Here is a 20455-nt window from a genome sequence, read left to right as displayed (position 1 = left end):
ATTTCTACAGTTAAAAAAATAAATAAAAGAAATGATTTCCCCACTTGTAAAGTGACTGGTTAGGTCTTTAGTAAGAGCCCTTGAGATTTACAGATGGAAAAAAAAAATAAATTTAGTTACTATTATTACCTGAATGTGAAACACTTCTCTGTGTACCACACAGAGAAAGAAGCATTTTCAGATCTGCATGAGACCACCCCTTTCTTTTCTTATGCAGCCATGGTAGGGCTGCACTAACTGACCTCAGTGGGAGTCATTTCCCTGGTGCTGAAAAAAACCTGGATGAAGTCCACTGGGAGCAAAATGAAATCTCAGGGTATGGGAAAAGGATGCTGAAACCTGACCCCAGATTACAAGCCATTGTTGTCCGCGACTTTCACTGGTTTTGTTCAGGAGGGAAAAGTGGATTTAGGGCCTTTATTTACTTGTCTCCACTTATGTATTATTTTAATTATTAACCTTAAATAAGTAAATTGTTATGTAGCTAATTTGCAGTTAATAGGGGAACATTTGCTGTTCGGTCCATCTCAATTCTTTTGTGACAAATCGGCTGCCTCTCTCTTTACAGCCTCCCCAACACGCAGATGTTAAGGAACATTGTTTACGTGGATTTTATTTGAGATGAGATGTTCTCTGAGGTTGTGGAAGCGTGAAGTTTCTAACCAACATCTCCAGTTAACATTAAAAGGTTTCGGAGGTCCTTTCAAAGGCAGTAGAAATCAAAAATCAAGGGACTAAAGTATGCTGGAAGATAGTTGTGGGCTAACAGAAGTGGCATTTGCCTCACAATCATCATTAAACTGAGCAGCTGTATTCTAACACAGAAATGGCACTTTGAGCCTTACCTCCCTTCAGCCCTGACCTGAAAGAGCTCGTGCTCTTTAGATGCAGAGATGCATTTGAAAGCACGTCTTCAGCCATCCCACAGACAATTACAGGCCTTACCTTCATGCTTACGTGCAGCGCGTTATATACGTGAACATCTCATAGCTACCCAAAATCTCCATTTTAGTGTTTTCTCACCTCACTGCTGCCCTGTTATCAGACCAGATGAGAACCATCAAATCCTTGTGCTTGCCAGAACCTAGTCCATGTCAAGCCCAGCCAGATGCATTCGGCTATTCACGCATCGCACATCTCTGAAGAGCAAACACGACACCCTTGTGGATAAGCCTAGCTTGATGTGAAAACTGATGTACCAAGAGACTTCATGGAATATTTAACCACCATAAACAAAAAAAGTGGAAGGGCCCCAATTCAAATAGCGCATGTTTATGCTTAATGTCAGGCTTGCACTTAATTTCCTAACTTAAGTGCTTTACTGAATCCCTGCCAGAAAAGGCAGACCAAAGACAGCTACAAGATAAAACACAACAACGAGTAACCTTGTATCCTGAAATGACATTCTCCACTAGATCACCATCAAGTCTGAGCTTAAGCAGAGGAATAAATAAATAAATAAATAAATAAATAAGTTAAGCATTTTATAACCATATCAGTCATGACAGGACAAGAATAAAGAAAAAGGATTTGCAAATAAAAGTATGAAAATAATCTTAAAAGTTAGTATTTGGGGGCTCAATTTCTCCACCTTTGTTCACGTGCAGTAACTCACTTCTCAATGTAAGCAAGCAAAACTGTGCAAGGAGCAACATATGGCTGTGTCTGTCAGGGACAGGACTTAGAAGACAAGAGAGGCAGCGTTATGAAAGAGTTGGAGAAATGGAGTATTTTGACTGGCTGCCAGCCATGTCATTGTATTTTAATAACTAAGCAAGTAAATGATCCTTTAAAAAGAAGACTGTAAATAGAGAAGGTGGCTCATGTACCCTGTGTCAAAAAGAATACGTGTTTGTGGCTCTAGCTCACGGACACAAAATATTAACCCTGACTGTGCATCATGAAATTGAATTTATCTTCCGCAGAGCCAGCAAAAGGCCTCTGTTTTCCTGAGGTGCTCCTTCGGTCTGGATGCACAGGTCTAAATTAGATTCATACCCAGCAAGAATCCCTAAAAGATGCAGGGAAACAAAAAGGAAAATTTTAAAAGGCGTGAACACCAGGAAGCAGAATAATTCAGTCTGGAGATTCAGAAAAGTAGAGATGGTATGAAAATTGGGGAGCAGCTACGGTATTTATAGCAGGATATTACAGAGACGGAGCGAGAGGCAGCTGCCTTGCCATGCAGAGATGCCTTGGGTTAGCCAAGACACCCGCAGGGGGCTGGTAGGTCTGTCACAGCACCCGCAGGAGACCTGCACTGTCCCGAGAGCTGTGGGGCGCTCAGGCTCTCTAAAATGACACAACGCCAAGTTCAGGCATGTGAGTCGAGCTCACGTCAGAATCTGCACCACAGGCCCTTGTATCCTGCAAAATTCACATTAAACGAATCTTTTATCAATCTTTTTGAGATTAATAATTTCACCAGAGCTTCCATGTAGGCTGTTCTGATTTCCTATCTAAGATCAGCTGCATTTTAGAGAGCACTGTCCCTTTCACCCTGACTTCTAGTTACAGTTCACAGTGAAACCATCAGCCAGTTCAGAAACTAACACAAATATATGACAAGTCTAAGTCAACAATTTTACAAAGAGAAATTAATAAAAATGTTATTTCTGCCATATTCCTCACTGATGTATATTCTAAAACAAATGGTTGAAAACAGGGAAATACATCAGTTTGGTGTCAAGATGGGATTTGGAAACCCTCCTATGGATTTCCCTTTATACTTCAGAAATATTGGTGCTCCTTGCTGATCTCTCTTCTGTTTAGGTGGCTTTGTTTATTTATTTTTCAATCTGATGCGTATTGTTTGCTAGGGAGGGATTCCTTCAGTCTAATTCACAGCACCATCTAGTGACAGAAGCTAGGATCTCAGGAACAAAATTTGTATTTCTCTTGCTTTTCTCAGCTTGGTTTTAATTCTTGGAAATGACAAGGATAGAGAAAAATACAAATAAATTCTCAGTCAGTGAGTAGAAATGAGGGAGGCTGCACCGAATCAGCAGAAATCTGGGCTGATAACTTACTGGTTTAGCTGCCTAGTTGCACCAAGTAAGTTGAAGTCGCTTTAGGGAGTTCACTGGATCAGGTCTAAATGCTTTCCTGAATTTGTGGATTCTGCACAGTATGCCAGGATAGTTCTAATAAGTAAAAACCACAGTAAATCTAACCGCACTAGAAGTCTTGAGGCTACAAACGTGAACCCCAAATTCCTGGAAGCAAATGGGCAAATAAACACTGACCTCAGTAGGTACAGAGCGGCCTTAACAGAACATCAAAAGTCTTTTCCACACAAAGATTCACGATCCGTTCGTATCACAGCGTGTCACTGCTCAAAATACCTGCTCATGCCTGCAAACATGGATCAGTTTTTGCAAACTCGTGTCAGCCTGCTACAACACATAAGCTGGATCGTTCCTCTCCAGAGCTCAGCAATGGTTTTGCCTGCGTCATAAGCCTGTTCTACTTCATCAGCTACAGGTAACAACAGACTATGATGTATTTTATTCACTAGCCCCAATTTAAAGCCCTCAGGGAAAGCAACCTCATTCTCTTACCAAACCAGCATGTGGTAGTACTTTTCAGCTGAGAAAGCAAATACAGGCTTTTTAAAACAGGCTTCAGAGCCCAGATCCATTCTCTACAGGTCCTAAAGGTTCACCTTGGCAAAGAAAACAGAAAAGAAAAAATTGAGGAAACATCTGGAAAACCTTTCTTGCAACAGTTTTCTAAAGTTTGTCTGAATAAAAAAGTTTTCTTATGAAAAAAAAATGCTTAAAAGGAGACGCACCCAAAGGCGGACCCATCACAATTTTTCAAATAACAAGATTTTCCTCTTTTCAGTTTGTATTTATGTAGGCCCCTAAGTTTAAACTTCTGCTTTCAGCTTTGCTGGGTAGTTGTGATGGATATAGGTTGGTGAAAATCCGTGCCAGAAAACTGAGGAACGAACAAGGTTTTAATACCGCATCTGGCTGGTTATTCAGAAAGCTTGGGATTAGGTGATCAATTCCATAATGGATTTGTCAAGTAAGACAGAAAGAACATACACCGACAGCTCATCTGTGCCCATGGGAGGTCACTGTTGCTTCACAGAGTGGATCAGATGTGCTAACTTTAGGTTAACAGCACAGTTCAGATCAGAAAAACCAAGAAACCACTTTCTCTATAAGAGTTCTGAGTTTCTCTCCTTAATTACCTTCTCCAGAAATACACCAGAAAGCAAACATACAATTAAACGCTTTTGAGTCAGGAATGATATTTCTCAGAGCTGTACTAAGAGGAAACCAAATCACATGCCCTACAAATGCACTGAAAATAGAGATACCAGAAAATAGCTTCTTCATCCTCAACAGCCTGCAATTCTTTGATATCTGTCCACACAGCTCAGAAGAGAGCTGAATACCATCAGCAATTAGCGGCATCCGATCGCTGCACTCAGTGACGCTAGAAATGAATGTCACACAGCATCAGCAGGAGAAACAGCTTAACTTGTCACGGTGTGAAGAGGTGCAAACAGCGTGAGAAATTTCTTGGTTCCTAACTGTGGGGGACTGAGTCAAACCGGCAGTCTAACAGGAGAGAAAATTCATCATCGTTGAATAAAAGGTATTTCAGGGAAGTAAAAATAGTCTGAACACGCCATCCCTGTCAGTGCTGGGGAGCTCTGAATCCAAGGAAAACATTTAGAAGTAACCATGGGTCATCATTAAAGATGAGTCATTGGCAGGCAATTATTGGGAATTTACAACAAAAATCACGCAAAAAGTTACAATGACATCGTCAATTATGCCTTCAGTGGAGCTGCAACCCACTTTTACTCTCCTGCCTTCGCTATAAATGTTCACCTTCCGCAGCACAGACTGCTCTGCAGGCCAGACTTTCACAAGCTGGGGTGCCCTCAGCCCTCACGCATGTGGCAGCGGGAAGCACGTGGGGAAATAACTGCGATCTGCACAAAGCAAGCAGCCTCCCTTCTTCGGGACTGAGTCAGGTCTGCTGGAACCGAGGAAATGAGCAGGGACCCTTCTGGTACCCTCCCTTCCTAGGAAGGGTTGTCATTCCAGGGGAAAGCATAGAGGAGATCACAACACGCAGTGTCACTAAGGAACGGCAGAAAGTACCTAGAAGATAAAAGATATGAAGGTGGACCTTGTCCGTGTCATCTGAAGGCAAAACAGAGCGTGAATGCTTACCGAAAGACAACAATCACTGAGTGCAAACACACCATCTGTCATCTAAAGACTTCAGAGCCCTAAGAAAGCAGACCTCAGTTACCAGGGAACGCATTTCTAGCAGATCTGAGCGCCTTTGCGACTGGCAAGGCAAATTCGTTTTGTTTTGCAACCCTGTTTTGTACTGCAGCAGGAGACAAGGTGAGTTCATACTTCATGGTCACCAACATGACTAAGAGCTACTCGGGTTCGGTTGCACGGCCCTGACCTCTGTCATTAAAAGTTTCTTTCTTTCTGAAGCATCATCTCCCGGCTGCCGTCAGCAGAGACCCAAGACGCAATTACCCAGTGGCCTGTCCCAGCATGGCAAATCGGGTATTCCTGTTTGCTACAAAAATGTGAGACTGAGACCGAATAGCAATGTCATAAGGCCATTCCGTTGCCGGCACGGATGCAAGATTTTAGAAATATGCACATTTAGAGCACAGCATAACTTAAACTTGTCACTGAGGGCATGCAGACGGCACCGCTGCATCACAGCACCGATTCCCAGGAGGGACACTCGGAAGGAAAATTCCAAGCACGTGCTCTCCACTGCTTCTGAATATTAAGGTCGTTATTCAGTGATTACCTGTTAAATTACTGGACAACCATTAAGTTCAAGGCCTACTTGCACAGTACAATGTTCACCCTTACCGAGAATTATGTGCAGCAGCTATGTTTTATTTACATTCTAATCAGACCCTGAAAGCTCGTGCAGGGAAAAGCCTTGTGCTTGCTTTCTGCACTAGTGCAGATTCAGCCCACCATCCCCGATCCCTACACGCTTGAAAGAGAGCTTTAATAAAGGAAACCTTTGCAACAAGGGAGTTCTTAGTTGGGTGAGTTAACAGTTGGCAAAACAGCAGCATGGAAGGGGAAAGACGGACAAAAACCTACCCTAGCAAATGCCGTTAAAGTGGGTGTGTGCAGTAAAAAACATGTAGCAACAAGGGATGAAGGAAGCTACAGAGCATTCATCCTGCATTGAAAGATATAAAAGGAGCTGCACCCACTGGCAGCATAACCTGAAAGTTTACATGGAGAGAGGTTGGCAGAGCTGCCCATCGTAAACCAATTAGACAGGAACTGCCGTAACTACAGTTAGCCACCGGGAACTTCCAGACGGTGACGGCCGTTTTTCTGAAAATATGGCATTAGCACACTCAAAAAGGAAAAACATTCCCCAACGCAAAGATCTGGCATGCCATTTTTCCCCCAGGGGAGGGCAAACAGAAGACAGGAGGCACAAACCAGTCTTTCCTAAAGGCTCATGCAGCTGTTTATGATCAAACCTGTGTCTTGACCTCATCCCCTGCAACCATCACTGAAGACCTTTACCCAGACGCTCATACTCGTGCCCTCATTCCTTACATTCTCAATGCTTGAAATTTTCTCCCTCTCTTCAATAAACTGTAAAGAGTAGGTTAAAGGAGCAGAAATCACTAAAGATACCGAAGATGATGAAAACAGTCTATGCCCTGGCTAGAAAATACTTTTTCCAACGGGGGTTTCATTGGGCTATTTGCTAAACGGTTCTGTCCATAGCTGTGGGAATCGGGAGGTACCAACTGAAGTAGTATCTACAGATCCTAGAAAGCCTTATTATCAATCTCTCTACTTGCTGTGCATGCTTAAACTTGCCTTGCCTTGATGTCTGCAGGAGGACACGACTTGTGGCATTCTCAGGGGGTCCAAATTTAAAATTGCCATTGACAGAACAGAGATGCAGCTGTGAGCAGACAGCTCATTTCCAGTTTGGTTCGATTCTAGTAACATTTGTAGAATAAGACTCATAAGAGCTATTTAAAATTACAATGCTAAAACGTTTGCATAAAATATCAGATACCTGTAGAATTCAGAGGCAAAAGAACCACAAGATTCCCAGTTAAACAAATGCAAACCCTTGGAGTCAGTTTCTTGTAGGGTCCACATTCCAAGGTTTTTGTTGCCAGTTTTGCAAAACTGCTTCTCTTCTCATGGCTACAGGAATGCACTTTAGTCTTTTCTGTACCAAAAAAATTGAGGTTAATTCCTGCTTTCACTGTGAATGTAAGACCATATTATAAACAAGCAGTGAAATCTGTTCAAGATATGGGTTGGATTACAGGAGAGAATACAAGGATGAGAAATCTCCAGTGCAATTTACAACCCAATAAACGCAATGATTCATTGCAGCAATTTCCTGTGTGCAGTGGGCCAAATTCTCCCACCTCTACAAGCGTTGAGTAGTTCCCTAAGCGACGCCTCATCCTACCGAATAGAACAGTAACATTTACAGAAAAACACACTGCTTCACGTCGCTCTAAGGAAGGCAGGACTGAACCCTGGCTCCAGCTTGTCCTAGACTCACGCAATCAACGAGGCAAACTGGGCGAGACAGGAGGAAAGTATTTATTGAAGCAGAAAAGAGTATGTCCTTCATTAAAAGCAGATCTTCTTTGTGGCTTGTTAGAGAGAGAAATAATCTTCTAACCCCTGAAATATCGTTTAACCAATCACTTCCCTTGGGCAAACTGCTTACAATCCACTGTGGGAGAAATGGGAACATTAGCTCTTACGTGTCCTTAATTTCCAAACACCACCTACAAAGCCCTGTGCGTTTCCCAGGATTGTTCCCTCGGGCCTGGTAGTTGAGACCATTGGCAGCCATGCTAAGATACGGATGGATTAGCCATGTCTCTCCCCGTGCCTTCGTATTTTGGGATCCAAACGCAGTAATGTCACGAGATCCTAGGATCTGTGGGGCAGGAAGCCAGGTAACAGCCTGCCCAGCACTGCTGCAGCGTAGCTTGGTACCTGACTCTACCCTCATCTTGCAAGCATCAAGTCTCCTAGTTCTGATCCATATCTAAATAATTCTTCCAATATTCCTGAGACTGGAGTTATTAAGTGCAGAGAAAATGGGTCACGGGGATTGTGCAGGTCTGCAGAGAGGAGTCAGTACCAATTTAAACTAAAACTGTTTTAACGTTGTTCTTAAAACTTGGTCCAGAAAGTCTGGCTGCTTTCTGGTCAGGCATACATGAGACTATGCTGTTTAGGAGTAACCTGGGGTGCTTTCCAAGACAGGTATGTGAGTTGCTGCATTTGATAAGCTTTGCTATCTTTTTCCAAACAAGGAACTTGAGAGAAATATCTGTTTGAGCTCAAGCAGGTGTGTAAAATGAAATATATTTCCCAGGGACATGAGAGAGGAGTTGAAATCTGGTACAGAAGTCTCTCTGTGACAAGAAAGCATCTCCTGCAAGAAGAGTGTCCATCCACACAGATTCTTACTGGGAGTTTTAATAGCTGCACCTGTCACAATATTTAAGCATCATTCCTTGCTATGAACAAAGCAGACAAACAAAAACCACACAAACAGAAACACTTAAATCCTTAAGTTAAGTCACTTAAATTTAAAAGTGTTAAAACGCTTAAATCCATATAAGTTCTCTCTCTTCACAGACCCAAAACTATGCAGCAAGTAGGGGATATGTTTCCTTAGCTGAATTTTTGTGCTTAAGGGAAGATTATTTTTGCTTCTTGAAGGCTGAGCAATAGCCCTTCTCTTACACAACCTTGAAAAAACTGCTTTTTTTTTCTTCCCCTAACACAAGAATTGACAAAACATTTGTTTCTGGATCCCTTTCTCATTTGCACAATCCAATCTATTAGTCTAAGTCAGAGGTCTCTTTCCCTACCGGTGCTATTTGCAGTGAATCTAACAGCTTAATTGTTCTGTTTTGTACCTAGGGAAAACGACTTTTCAACTCATACTCGGTCTCTTCATGGGAAAAGTCATTTCTTCATCAGCTGCTGCTGCAGTTAGGAAAGAGGGTGGGGCCTTCCCAGGCTGACGTCCTTGAGGCCATACCTGACTATAAAGAGCGAGGGAGGGTTGCACCAAGAAACTCTCAAAAGCAGTTTGCAGTGACTGCCGGGATCCCGAGGCGGGCTTTATCCTGCGACTGCTGCAATTTGCTGGGAAGAACAGGGGAGCAAATTTGGACCCAGCTTCGAGTGGCTAACTACACTGGAGAATTAAATACAACTATCATGTGCTTGATGTGAAACTTGATTTTTTTCTTCTTTTTGCAACCAAATAAGCTTTTTTTTTTTTTTTTTGACTTGAAAAGGCTCCTTTTTCATCTTTTCCTACACACACAGAGGTAATGCTGCAAACAGTCTGCATGAGTCCTGAACTACTGGTCAATCAAAACAGCAGTGAAAATGAAACCTGTGGCTACAGCCCAGGCCAGGGATCTCCACTGCCTGGAGAAACTGCCAGCCCCAAAAGCTCTTTTCAACAAAGCCCATCGTTGCCAGACTCTGGATTAACTGAACTTAACATTGTGAGCCCCGAGATCTACCCTACACCTCCACGTAAACCACAAGAGATGTTTGCTCCTGCTGGTAAGATCAAATCTTTATTCACATTTTCTATTGTATGCTGCTTTTGCAAAGTGAAAAAGTACAGTGCCTCGCAACTCCTTCTGTGCCAGCTGAGAGCTGTACTAACAGCAGCACACACTAAGTTTCCGTGCCAGTAATGTCAAACAAAGATGCATGGTGCTCTCTCCTACTCAACTCTTGTTTTTATTTTGTTGTGGTCTGCTGCTGAAGTCAGAAATTATTCCCTTTCGTAAAGGGTTGCTCAGCAGTCCATTGTTTCGGTCTCTCTCTAGCATTCTGCTGCTCGTTTACAATCTGAATTGCAAGTTTGGTTCTGAATTTAACACCAATGTAATAGATATGACCTTCTGAGTTATTAATATTACCAAATCATATGAAAGTGTGTGTGATGAATCATTGCCTTTGCTGAGTTCTTCACTTTCAAGGATACATCTGGGCATGTAATCTAACCCATCATCTAGCATTTTTACTGTAAAATAGCTTGGAAGATAATAACGTGTTAGCAATTTAGCCTTTTCATAATTCTTTTCGCATGGGCCTTTAAAATGCTCTCCAAAGACTAAATCATTCTTCTTCAAAACACCAGTCTAAACCAGAAATTATTCCCATTTCTAGAGCAGTCTGAGAAACAGCCTACATTTTCGAAGTCCCAGTGTTTTAAATATTCAGCGGTAGGTCAGACATTCACAAAGGGCAGCAACCTGAGCACAGCACAGCAGCTCCACGCACATCCGTAACGCGCTGCTGGCTGCTTGGGATCCGGCACCCGCCTGCCGAAGGGGCGTCAGCCTCCCATCGCCCGCAGCAGGGAAGAGCAACGCCGCCACGTGATGCGAAACCACATCTCGTGCGGCTGGTTTCCATGCCAATCCTGCCTGCTCCGAGACATCCCAAGGCTGGGGAGATGCACCGTGCACATCTGCTGAGCTCCTGCGCTGCACCTAGCCTGCCAGATGCCAGCAGCTACCGCAGGGTACCGCAGGTTTTTCTTACCACCGACTGTTCCTGTAACAGAAGCTGCCTGCCTGCGCTGCACACACCTTTTCACAGCCTGCTGCGTTGTTTAATTGTTGAGTGTCGTGACCTGCACGAGGAGGGAAGCTTCTCCCTGCTCCAGCACACGCTGCTGGCTGACCCCTCAGCAGCCTGCACAGCGACCCCAGTGCCCGCCTTCTAATCGTGCATCGTCTCTGCTAACGAGCTGGGAAGATGCTGAACTAACGCAATGAAGCTATCATTTATGACGCTGATAGCTGCTACTGGATGTGTTTTATAGGGAGAGGATCGTGCTCAAGGAGTGGGGGGCGGGAAGCAGCGTTACATAAAAGGTATTTCAAAAGCGATGCATTTAAGCTCCTAATCTGGGCAAGTCTTTCAAGTCTGGGGATTCAAGTCTGAGATGCAAGAAGACCTAACACAAACAATTACAGAGCAGCTTGTTTTGACGAAGACAAGCTTGTTTGGACAACTATATATATTCTCAAATAACCATTTCATTCCACTACAGAAAATCCTTGCTTCCCTTTGAATCGCGCTGTATTGACCTCGAAATACACCGAGAACCACTGTAGAAAGACTTTGGACATGGCATCACTGTCTCAGCTCTGAAACAACTCTCATTTCTCACCCCTGTCAGCATAAAAAAGCACAGGACAGAGGTTCACTGCAGGAGAAGTAAGACATGGCTAAGAGGAGCACTGACCTGGATGTGCCTAAAAGCAGAGCGCTGTGCTCTCAGCCAGTCTGGCAGCCCTGAGATGATGGGCAGCTAGAGGAGCTGCCCGAGGCCAAGTCTCAAGATAGCACCTTTATTTCTGCACTGCTGAAAGTGCCAAAACAGAAACATCTGATTCTTTTCCTCCTTTTTCCCAACCATCCATCTGAATTTCCTTCTGCGCTGCTCCTTATTGTCCCGCTCCCACCGCCAGTGGCACGCTTACACGTGGGACAGCCTCTCCTCTTCCTTGTCTGCAGACTGAAACCACCCCTGCTCGCTGAAGCCTGACCGTGGCCTTCATGTGGTAACGTGCAGGTTAACTCAGCTCTCTGCCTATGCCCTGAGACTGAAGATCCCACAGCCAGCTTTGGGGTTTGTTTTTGTTTGGTTGCTCCAGAAAAGAATTCCCTTTGTGAGGCCGCACAGGCGCTTGTAGCCTGAGAAGCAATGCATTGGGGTATTTGTGCAGCAGGAAGTGTTTTAATAAAAGGCCAGAGCTAAGGGACACACAGGGCGAGGTGGAAGTTTCCCACAACCGATGATGAGCATCAGAATCACAGGCTGCCTCCCAGGGTGACCTCATCCTCCCACTATTCCAAGCAGCTCAGAATTATGTTACTTTAAGCATCGTGTTATGCCTTTTCCAGAGCCTGCACTCAGCTCCAACCCCCCTCAGAAGCGTTATATGGGCGTGAGGGTGAAGATGCCGGTACGGGAGCTACTGAAAAAAATCCGGCTTTCCAAAGGCCTGGAGCCAGCTCAGAGCAAGGTAAGGACGCTGCTCGAGGTCAGGAAGGTGGCTCAGAGCTGTAGCATCCTGTACACACACGTCCCACTCCCACCCTGTGAAGTTCTGGAGAGGTGACAGCTACGGCTGCTGCTTCTTCCACCCACCAAGTTAATGCTCTTAACGAAGGTGGAGAACATACCAAATTTTACACAGAACCTGTGCTGGGAACATCATTCCATAGTGACATTGAGAACCCATCCGTGCTCTGAATACCGTAATCCAAAGACAGCCTGAAAACAGCAGAGATTTTGCTCTAGCAACCCAGACCTGTGAACAACCTGCAAAACCAGCCCACGAAGCCGGTAGGCTCCCAGCCACCTGGTCTGCTCAAAAAGGCTATGCCGCTATCTTTGTACGGCTGCCATGGGTTACCCACTCATGAAAATTCATTTGCTTACAGCCTGCTGCGCAAAGTGCATGGTGCAGGACAATTTACAAAGTTTCTGTTACGCTCTTGGCCACTGTTTCACTTTCTCTTATGTGCAAGCATCTCAAAGAGAGTTGTATTTAATAGCTGTTTTTTTGTGTGTGTCCTCAGGAAGCCTCATTAGCGAAGATGGCAACCAAAGGATCCTCAGGAAAAGCAGGTTAGGAAGCTCCTTCCTCTCTTGGTAACAGCCCCCTTCTGTAATGGGGACATCCCCGTTAAGTACCCAAGAGCTGAGCCACTTCTCTCCCAGGGTCAGTGACCCATGCCAGCTCCTAGCTCCCCTTAAATCACAGGAGCAGGACAGCTGTGTGCCAAAACCCTGTACGTTATTGGTTGTCTGGGACAAAATTCCTGATGAAAACACCTTCTGTACACTCCTCCCATAACTCAAAATAGCTTTTTTCTTCCTTTCTCTCCAGCAGAAAAGAGAAGAGTTCACCCTTATACAGAGAAACAGCTTAGACAGGTATGCATAACACCTTCAACGCCGTGCTGCCAGCCTCCCCAGGCGTATTTCATGTTCTATCACTGAGTGAGAACAGGACATTTCATGTCTGATTTCCCTCCCCCATCTTCCGCCCTCCCCGTTTTTGTTGCTGTTTCAGAGCAAGCAGAGCATTGGGCAAACACTGAAAGGCTTAGAGGACCTTGATATCCTGGTAGAGGTGCTGCAGGAAGACTTGAACAAAAGCCAACTGCAGAAGGAGTCTCTGTGCTCGGTGCCCGATGGCTTTGGGCAGGGCTTCTCCATGGACCTGCAAGCCTCTCGGTGGGAAAGCAGGGGAAGCAAGCAGGCGGCTGGTGGCCTGCAGGAGAGGCGCCACGGCTTCACCAAGTTGCAGTCCCAGTGCTGTTTTAAAGAGCACAGCTCAGCCGTGCAGGAAGAGGTACAGACTTCTTTTCACGACGGTCAGAAAAACGTGCAAGAGCCCAGCTCGCAAGGAACCTTCCCAAGGACAAGTGAGAAAGAGAGCAGCTGGTGGGTGCAGGACACACGTGCCAGTACCCAGAAGGATTTCTGGAGACACCCTGCACAGAACCTATCTCCCTGCTTTAACCCATCAGGACACTACCCGGAGGCATTTCTGGAAGCTAACGCGGGCTCTCCAGATGCTGGGGGACATGCGAAGTTGCCCTCGACTTCCTTCACACAGCAGGATCTCTCTGCCATCTCTTTCTTCCAGTTCCAGCTACACAGGGAAGAAAGTTTGCTGAGAAACATTCCAGCCGACAAACTGCTTGCACCTGATGGACATGGCAACAGGTCTCCACTTTTTCCTACAGAAATACATTGCTTTCTATTTCCTGGGGCCTCGCTTGTCCTGAGGCTTTGCTGTAATTTCAGCTGCTAGCTGAGGGCACACCTGCAGCAAAGGCTTCCTTGCTTCATGGGAGGCTCAGATGTGCTTCAGCACCCACAGTTTTAGACAGAATCAAAATTCAATTATGAAAATTAGAATCCAAGTTAAGTTAGTAAAAATAGGAAGACTTCATTTTTGCAGTAGTATTGCTAGACTACAACCGACATCAGGAAAAATTCAGTCCGAACAATATTCAAGAGTGAGTTATAAATTATAGGTATTCATAAGAAAATTAAATCAAGTGAAACAAATAATTGCTACAGAAAAAGATTTGCAACAGATCTTTTCCAAGCTGCAGACACTCTCAGGAAAATTACCTTTTTTTTATTAGTTGGCAATAAAAATGGGTGGGAGGATTACACCTAAACATACATACGCTGCCAGTTTAGAGCACAGACTTCCAAAGAACTGGGAGTGGCTGTTTTGTTAGAAATTAATTGAAAGCAAAGGTTTTATTGATCTCATTTTGCCCAGCATGGCGTCTTTATTTATTTTTTTTTTATAAACAACTACTTGCTTCATATCTCTTATTGTATTTAATGAAGTTCAGCTAGTTTGAAGATATTACTATCAAATCAGACTGACGGAGCATGTAACTTAATTTATAAACTGTCCTAGGCTTGGTGGAAAAGAGATTCATTCCTGTTCATGTAGAAAATTCTGTCCCCAAAGTATTCACAGATTCCACAGAAATGAACAAGGACTGCAGCGAGTTGCAGAATTATAGAGAGGTCATCAAGGGTACCTTGCTACAGGAAAAGAGAAAGTAAAAATAATAATAATAAAAAAAATCAATGCCTGTATCAGCTGCATCAGTGTTTCCTCCAGGAGGAAAGGAAGATGTGCCCACATTTACAAGAACACAAGTGTTTTCCGGTATGAAATTCAGGAGAAATGTACTGTTTTGAGTAGTTCAGTGAGACTGAATGCACAGAAGAAATGGAGCTTTCCTACCTAGGACTGAATTATGGTTTGGAAGTACTTATTTTAAGTGCAGGAGAAAGGTTTCCCTTCTCTGGGTTTTTACCTGTCTTTTACCCCTTTTCCATGTAGTAAAGGATGCAGATAAAAAAAAAAAAGAAAAAGAAAAAAAAAGAAATGGAGATTGGTAGCAAAAATGAAGCGTGGAGTAGCTCTTGGACAGGCGAGAAATGGGACAACAGTAAGAACTGAGGAGCAAGAAATCCTGGCATATAAATTCAAACAAAGCTGCAAAACCAGCACCTCCCTCATTCATACAGAAACTAAATAAACGCTTAAATACCCCAAGCTTTTGGCCTTTATGAGCCTTAACATTTCATGTTTTAAAATACACTCCCACTGTTACTTTTGAGTAATTTAACCATTCCTTTATCTCCTTCCCACTTGTTTAAAATGGTGTTTTATTCCAGGCTGCTGCACAAGGCTGTTGCACAAGGAAAAAGAGCCCTGACTTACGCGCTTGCACGGAGATTTGCATCCCTAAATAAAATTGATGAGAAGGACGCAGAGAAACGGGTAGGATGCTAACTTGCAAAGAACGGGGACATTTTCTATCACACACAAATGTCTTTCAAACCCTGATAAACACCAAGCATCCCCTTAGGCCAGGAGTGGCTATGATCCTTGTGTAGAGGGGAGAACCAAAATAGGGAGGAAGTGATCTGCACGGAGCAAATATTAACACAGCTGGGAACCGAACCCAAGGTCCCAGCTCCCCACCTCATTCTCCAGGTATTGTGGAAGGTGAAAATGTCTTTAAAGCAACGACGAGTTTCTCTCATTCTTCTCTTCTCAGACTGCATTACATCTTGCCGCAGAAAAGAACCAACACCTGATGGTCAGTGACCTTATATCCCTGGGAGCTAACGTCAACGAACAGGACGGTCTGGGGAAAACTCCACTCCACCTGTGTGCAGAGAATGGCTACTTGAGAGTTTTAGAGGTAAACTGGTCATTTATGTTGTGCAACCGTAAGTGCAAGATAGAGCAAAGAAATCAAATGCATTTGATTTTGTTTGGAATACACAAGGATTTTACGTACGTGAAAATTAGCCTTGGTCTGATGTGGTTAAAGCAAGACAGCTTCAATGGGGGTATTTTGGCAGTGCCAAAATCAGAATTTATCATCTCAAAATCTTCTTGATTTCAGGTTTTGAAAAACTGCAAAGACAACGGCATGCGGGTAGAAGTGAACCTGACTGACCACTACGGTAAGAGGAAAAGCTTAGCTGTACGGATGTTTAGCATAGACGCCAGAGGTTTCAAAGTACAGATTTTACCTAGGCCAAAGGATGATCAATTTCGTGTTCAAATTAAGTTCTAGGAGGCAAGCCAATCAGTCTTGACAGGGCCTCCCGCGCAAATAGCCAAGCACAGGATGGTTCACTCCAGTGAGGTGTTCAAGTGCTGGATTTGCCTGACCTGCCTGTGCTGTTCCGTTCAGGTTTAACCCCGCTGCACTGTGCTGCTATTGCCCACACCGTCTTAGCTCTGGAATCGCAGAAAACTGACATCAATACTGACATGGGAAGGTTTCTCAGGCTACGCAAAGATCAAATTCTTGAGGGAATTAACTGCTTATTGCAAATGGGAGGAAAGCTGGAGATGCAGGTAAGAATCAGCAACAGGCTGTTCATTGTGACTTGATGCTTTCCTCTTAGTTTGCAATCACAGGTTTCACTGTCATTCGCAGGTACTAAATTCATGTCAGATTACCACTCCCTATTTAAAAATTGAGGAGAATACTGAGCTGATGTGTTTGCTCCAGACCTATAAACCCAAGAGAGAGGATCCTCTTCAAGAGGTAAGTCTCTGTATAGTGACTTTTACGTAGGCTCTGGCATTTATACCCAAGAAACCAAACAGACATTACCAACAGCAATATAAGCCATACTGCTTTGTAAGTGGCAGTAGATAATGCTCCCAAGCCTTGCCCATGCTGGCGTAGGGTAGAGAATCCCTTCTTGAGGAGAAAAGCACTGTAGGAACTCTTACCGCACTCATTCGAGGGACTGCTACGTTTGCAGTATCTCCAGTTGCATGGGGAGGCTGCCGGCACACTGCTCACACCTCCCAGCAACAACAAATTCATTCCCAACGTTTCCAACAGAGGCATCTCGGCAGCAACACCAAGGGAATTCCCCCAGTCCCACCAAGGGAATGCCACCGTCCCAAATGCTGCACTATATTGCTACTTTCAGAAGCTTCTTAAAAGACAAAGAGCTGAATTTTATCATTTCCTCCATCCCTTAGCACACCCGTTCCACACCAACACCAGCCAAAGCCTGCATGGACAGAACCAAAAGACAGACGGGCTCTCCTGTGGTATCAGCATCTCTTGCTGAATTTTTGGCACAGGAATCAAGGCACCAACACTGAAAAGCAGAAGCTTGAGTGCATAACAGAGGACTAAGATTCTAGGATGCAATTCTGCTCTGCTGAAATAATGCAGAGATTAACCTCAAAGATATGTCCAAGATTAAACAAACATTCAGTGGTTAAAACTAACAACAGCTCTTTCACTTTTTCTAGTGTCTTTTTTGATTTTACTATCAGATAAGAGCTCTCACTTGTGCATGTGTATGGAAACTGGTATCACAAGATTTTAGGTAGGAATATAAACATACAGCCATGTTTCAGGTCATTTAGGAACCTAGCTTCTTAACAGTTGTGATCTGTAGGAGATAAAACACAATAGAAGCAATTAAAATAATTTCAAGCCAGCTCATCGCTGACTGAACTGACTGATAAACATGCCACCCCCTCCCATCTTCGGGTAAGGAGCAGAATCTGGGTTTCACATAGCAAAACCAGAACATGTTCTTAACACAAAGCACGTGTGACTTCTGCTGGAAATTTACTGTTCTGGTTTCTTCATCCACACAGAGTAACAATTTGCTGGAGGTTCCAAGAACGCCTTGTCCCTCATCACCAGACAACTTTTCTGAACTTTCCATTTCATCTTTGGACTTCATTGACATCGTTCTTAAAGGTATTTTGTGGCTGGAAAATGATTTTACCTAGTCGGAACCTTTGTTCTGAACACAACAGCTGTAACATAGTAGCCAGCTCCAGTATACTTGCTGCATTGCTATATAGCCACAATTCATCAGTTTCACATGAACTGATGGAAAAGATGCCCAGTGATTTATAATAGGCTTTGAATCAAGTCCAGAGCTCTGCACAGAATCTCTTTTGCTTGCAAAGCTCCTTACCCAAAACCAAATAGAAAATAGGGCACTGAGTATTTGGCATAGGAAAGAAGACTTAACATGTTGACTGAACTGAGTATTTGTTGGTTTATTGCCTTCCAGGGAAATGCTGATAAGGCTCATTATCTGCATCTCATGGTCCACGTGCTGCAGCTGTTGCTGAAGAACAGACCAAGAACAGACAGTAAAAGTCTTCAGATGTATTATAGCTTGAACTAACTGTTGAAAATATCTCCTCAGTACCCAGAATTAAAGAGTAAACTACTAAATAGGAAAAATCCTTAAGCCATGTTTTAACAGTATTAGGCATTCAGTGTTAGATGCTCCAGTCAATCAATAGGTCTCACTTTTCTCATGAAACTGAGCGCTTGCACTTCTTTTTGGAAGTCCCTTGGAGTTGTAGGTGTTCTACATCCTGAAGCTCTGACAAGGGTTTTTACACTGCTGCCTAGTTTGAAAAAAATAAATTGTATCCCTTCAAAGCCTAGTCCTGAGCGTACGAACGTACAGTCTCTACAGTCCGAACTTAATGTTCGGATGTGCTGAAAACCTCAGGCAACATCATTTTAGACATGAGCTTTTGGAAATCAGAATCTGATGGGCTGTGTTTAATGCTTTCAGTAGTCTGGCTCTCAATTCCTTCAAGGCTGGAGTTGTCACATTTCAAGGCAGTCCCATTGGAAAAAAAATCCCTCCCCCTCAAAAAAAAAAAAAGAAAAACCACCCACACTGTTACTGAGCATGTTTTTTCAACAAAAGTCAAGCTCTTTATTTATGCAATCAGAATTTGCCACTAGTAATGGAATGGAGGTGAAGTCTGGGACATAAAACTTTTTGAGTCAGTTCATTCTTGGTGATCTAACACAGGAATATATCTTTATAATATCCAAACGTATAAAAACACCTCGAAGAATCATTTGTTGTACTGAGCAACTGTGCAAGTTAGAAGGCTAGCAGTAGCCTGAATTATTTTCTACTGCCAGATATGCAAGAATTCAACAGGATTCCTAGAAATTAGGTATTAACTGTTAAAGAGAAATCTTCCCAGACTTAACAGAATTTTAACTTCTGATTGTGAATTAGCCGGTTTCTATGAAACTTCACTGTTTGCTACATATGGAGCAATCTACATTTACATAATCTACAAAATGATTGATCCAGCAATCAGCTCACACACGTACCTCCCATTAAACTGGGAGGTTTTTCACGTGTAAGCATTGCAGGATCCAGTATTAAGTACTCAGCATGCTTGGGGAGTTTATCTTTAATGATCCCTTCAAGTTTTCTTGTTGTAAAAAGGTTTCTTTTCTCCTGTTGGATATCCTTAAGTGTTAAGCTCCAAGAGCTATGTTGCACAGCGTGAATCAAGTTTTACTGAAAAATGACAGTGTTTAAGTTAACTCCAGTGGGACTTGGGTCGTATCCTGTTTCTCATGCCCTGAGCAGCTAAACAGTGTTCTTCTGTATTGCATTACTCTGCATTTATTTTCTCTAGTGCGAATGAGACATGGTTCATCAAATTTCTTATGTATATTGTAAAATTTGTGTTGTTATTCACATAATGAGTTGTAAAACACTGGAACATTCATCCACCTCTTTCAATAGGCGTTCTGCATGTTGTAATCATATAAAGTCTTTCCTTTCCCCTTTTGGGTTTTATGTTTAAGTACAAAGATTTTCCTCTCATTTTTTTCTGTCCTCCCTATTACCACTCATTCATGTTTGCATTTTAACTCACATCTGAGCTCACAGCTCTTTTTATTCATCTGAAGAGAATTAATGAGGATCTTCTGAGTTACTCAGCCTCCATTCGTGAGATTTAAGGATCAGATCCAACATCCATTGAAACTAAAGACTTCCTGTGTTCAGTGAAAACTAAGAAATTCTGTATCACAGACAAAACCAGGAACGAAGCGGTACAGTGAACAAGCAGGGAAGTGCACCAATAAGCATTTTAAGTGAAAAAATGAATTGGTTAATGGGATATCTTTAAGAAGCGTAGAAAACTACTGTGTATGAACACAGCATAAATCAAGTTCATTTATTCACATGGACTCCATTCAGGTGAAAGGAGGACAGGAACTTTAACCTATTAGTCTGTATCATTTATTCAACATACCTAAAACTGAACTAGCCTGTGAAGTATATTCTACGAGTTATATCTTAATTGCATTGCCATTAGTAGGTACGCTTTACACTGTTTCATTGTTCCTTCCTGCCAATAAATACATGATTTCAAGCAGTATGTAACTTGTTTTTATGAACTGGTATTGCCATACTACACTCACAGCAGCACTCACTATCACAGAGCAAATCAGGAAGAGTTTAAAAAAACTGACAAGCATAAGGG

The 20455-nt window shown here is 43.2% G+C and overlaps 1 protein-coding gene across 2 annotated transcripts; it reads left to right on the top strand.

Moving 5' to 3' along the window:
• The first annotated feature begins 9105 nt into the window (after positions 1-9105).
• On the top strand, positions 9106-20350 carry LOC310885337 (uncharacterized protein). 2 transcript variants are annotated; one of them, XM_083808577.1, is made up of 12 exons: positions 9106-9614; positions 11979-12100; positions 12660-12708; positions 12974-13017; positions 13157-13815; positions 15304-15409; positions 15690-15836; positions 16044-16104; positions 16338-16504; positions 16587-16697; positions 17780-17885; positions 18208-20350. In XM_083808577.1, the coding sequence occupies exons 1-12, from the start codon at positions 9374-9376 to the stop codon at positions 18216-18218; spliced, it is 1824 nt and encodes a 607-aa protein (XP_083664703.1). In that variant the 5' UTR covers positions 9106-9373; the 3' UTR covers positions 18219-20350. The 2 variants fall into 2 exon arrangements, with proteins under 2 accessions (XP_083664703.1, XP_083664702.1); XM_083808576.1 differs by having other exon boundaries at positions 12971-13017.
• The last annotated feature ends 105 nt before the right edge of the window (positions 20351-20455 follow it).

This window comes from Anser anser, assembly GCF_964211835.1.
Source record: "Anser anser genome assembly, chromosome: 22".
In the NCBI taxonomy this organism is placed as follows: Eukaryota; Metazoa; Chordata; class Aves; order Anseriformes; family Anatidae; genus Anser; species Anser anser.
Note: the sequence above shows the minus strand (reverse complement) of the source record. Positions and strands in the feature narration are given on the sequence as shown.

Bases quoted from the DNA above. Each gene is read 5' to 3' on its own strand.
- LOC310885337 (XM_083808576.1), top strand. From the start codon at position 9,374: ATGCTGCAAACAGTCTGCATGAGTCCTGAACTACTGGTCAATCAAAAC. The intron at 12,709-12,970 runs GTTAGGAAGCTC...CTTTCTCTCCAG, and splicing joins AGGATCCTCAGGAAAAGCAG to CAGAAAAGAGAAGAGTTCAC. The intron at 15,410-15,689 runs GTAGGATGCTAA...TTCTCTTCTCAG, and splicing joins AGAAGGACGCAGAGAAACGG to ACTGCATTACATCTTGCCGC.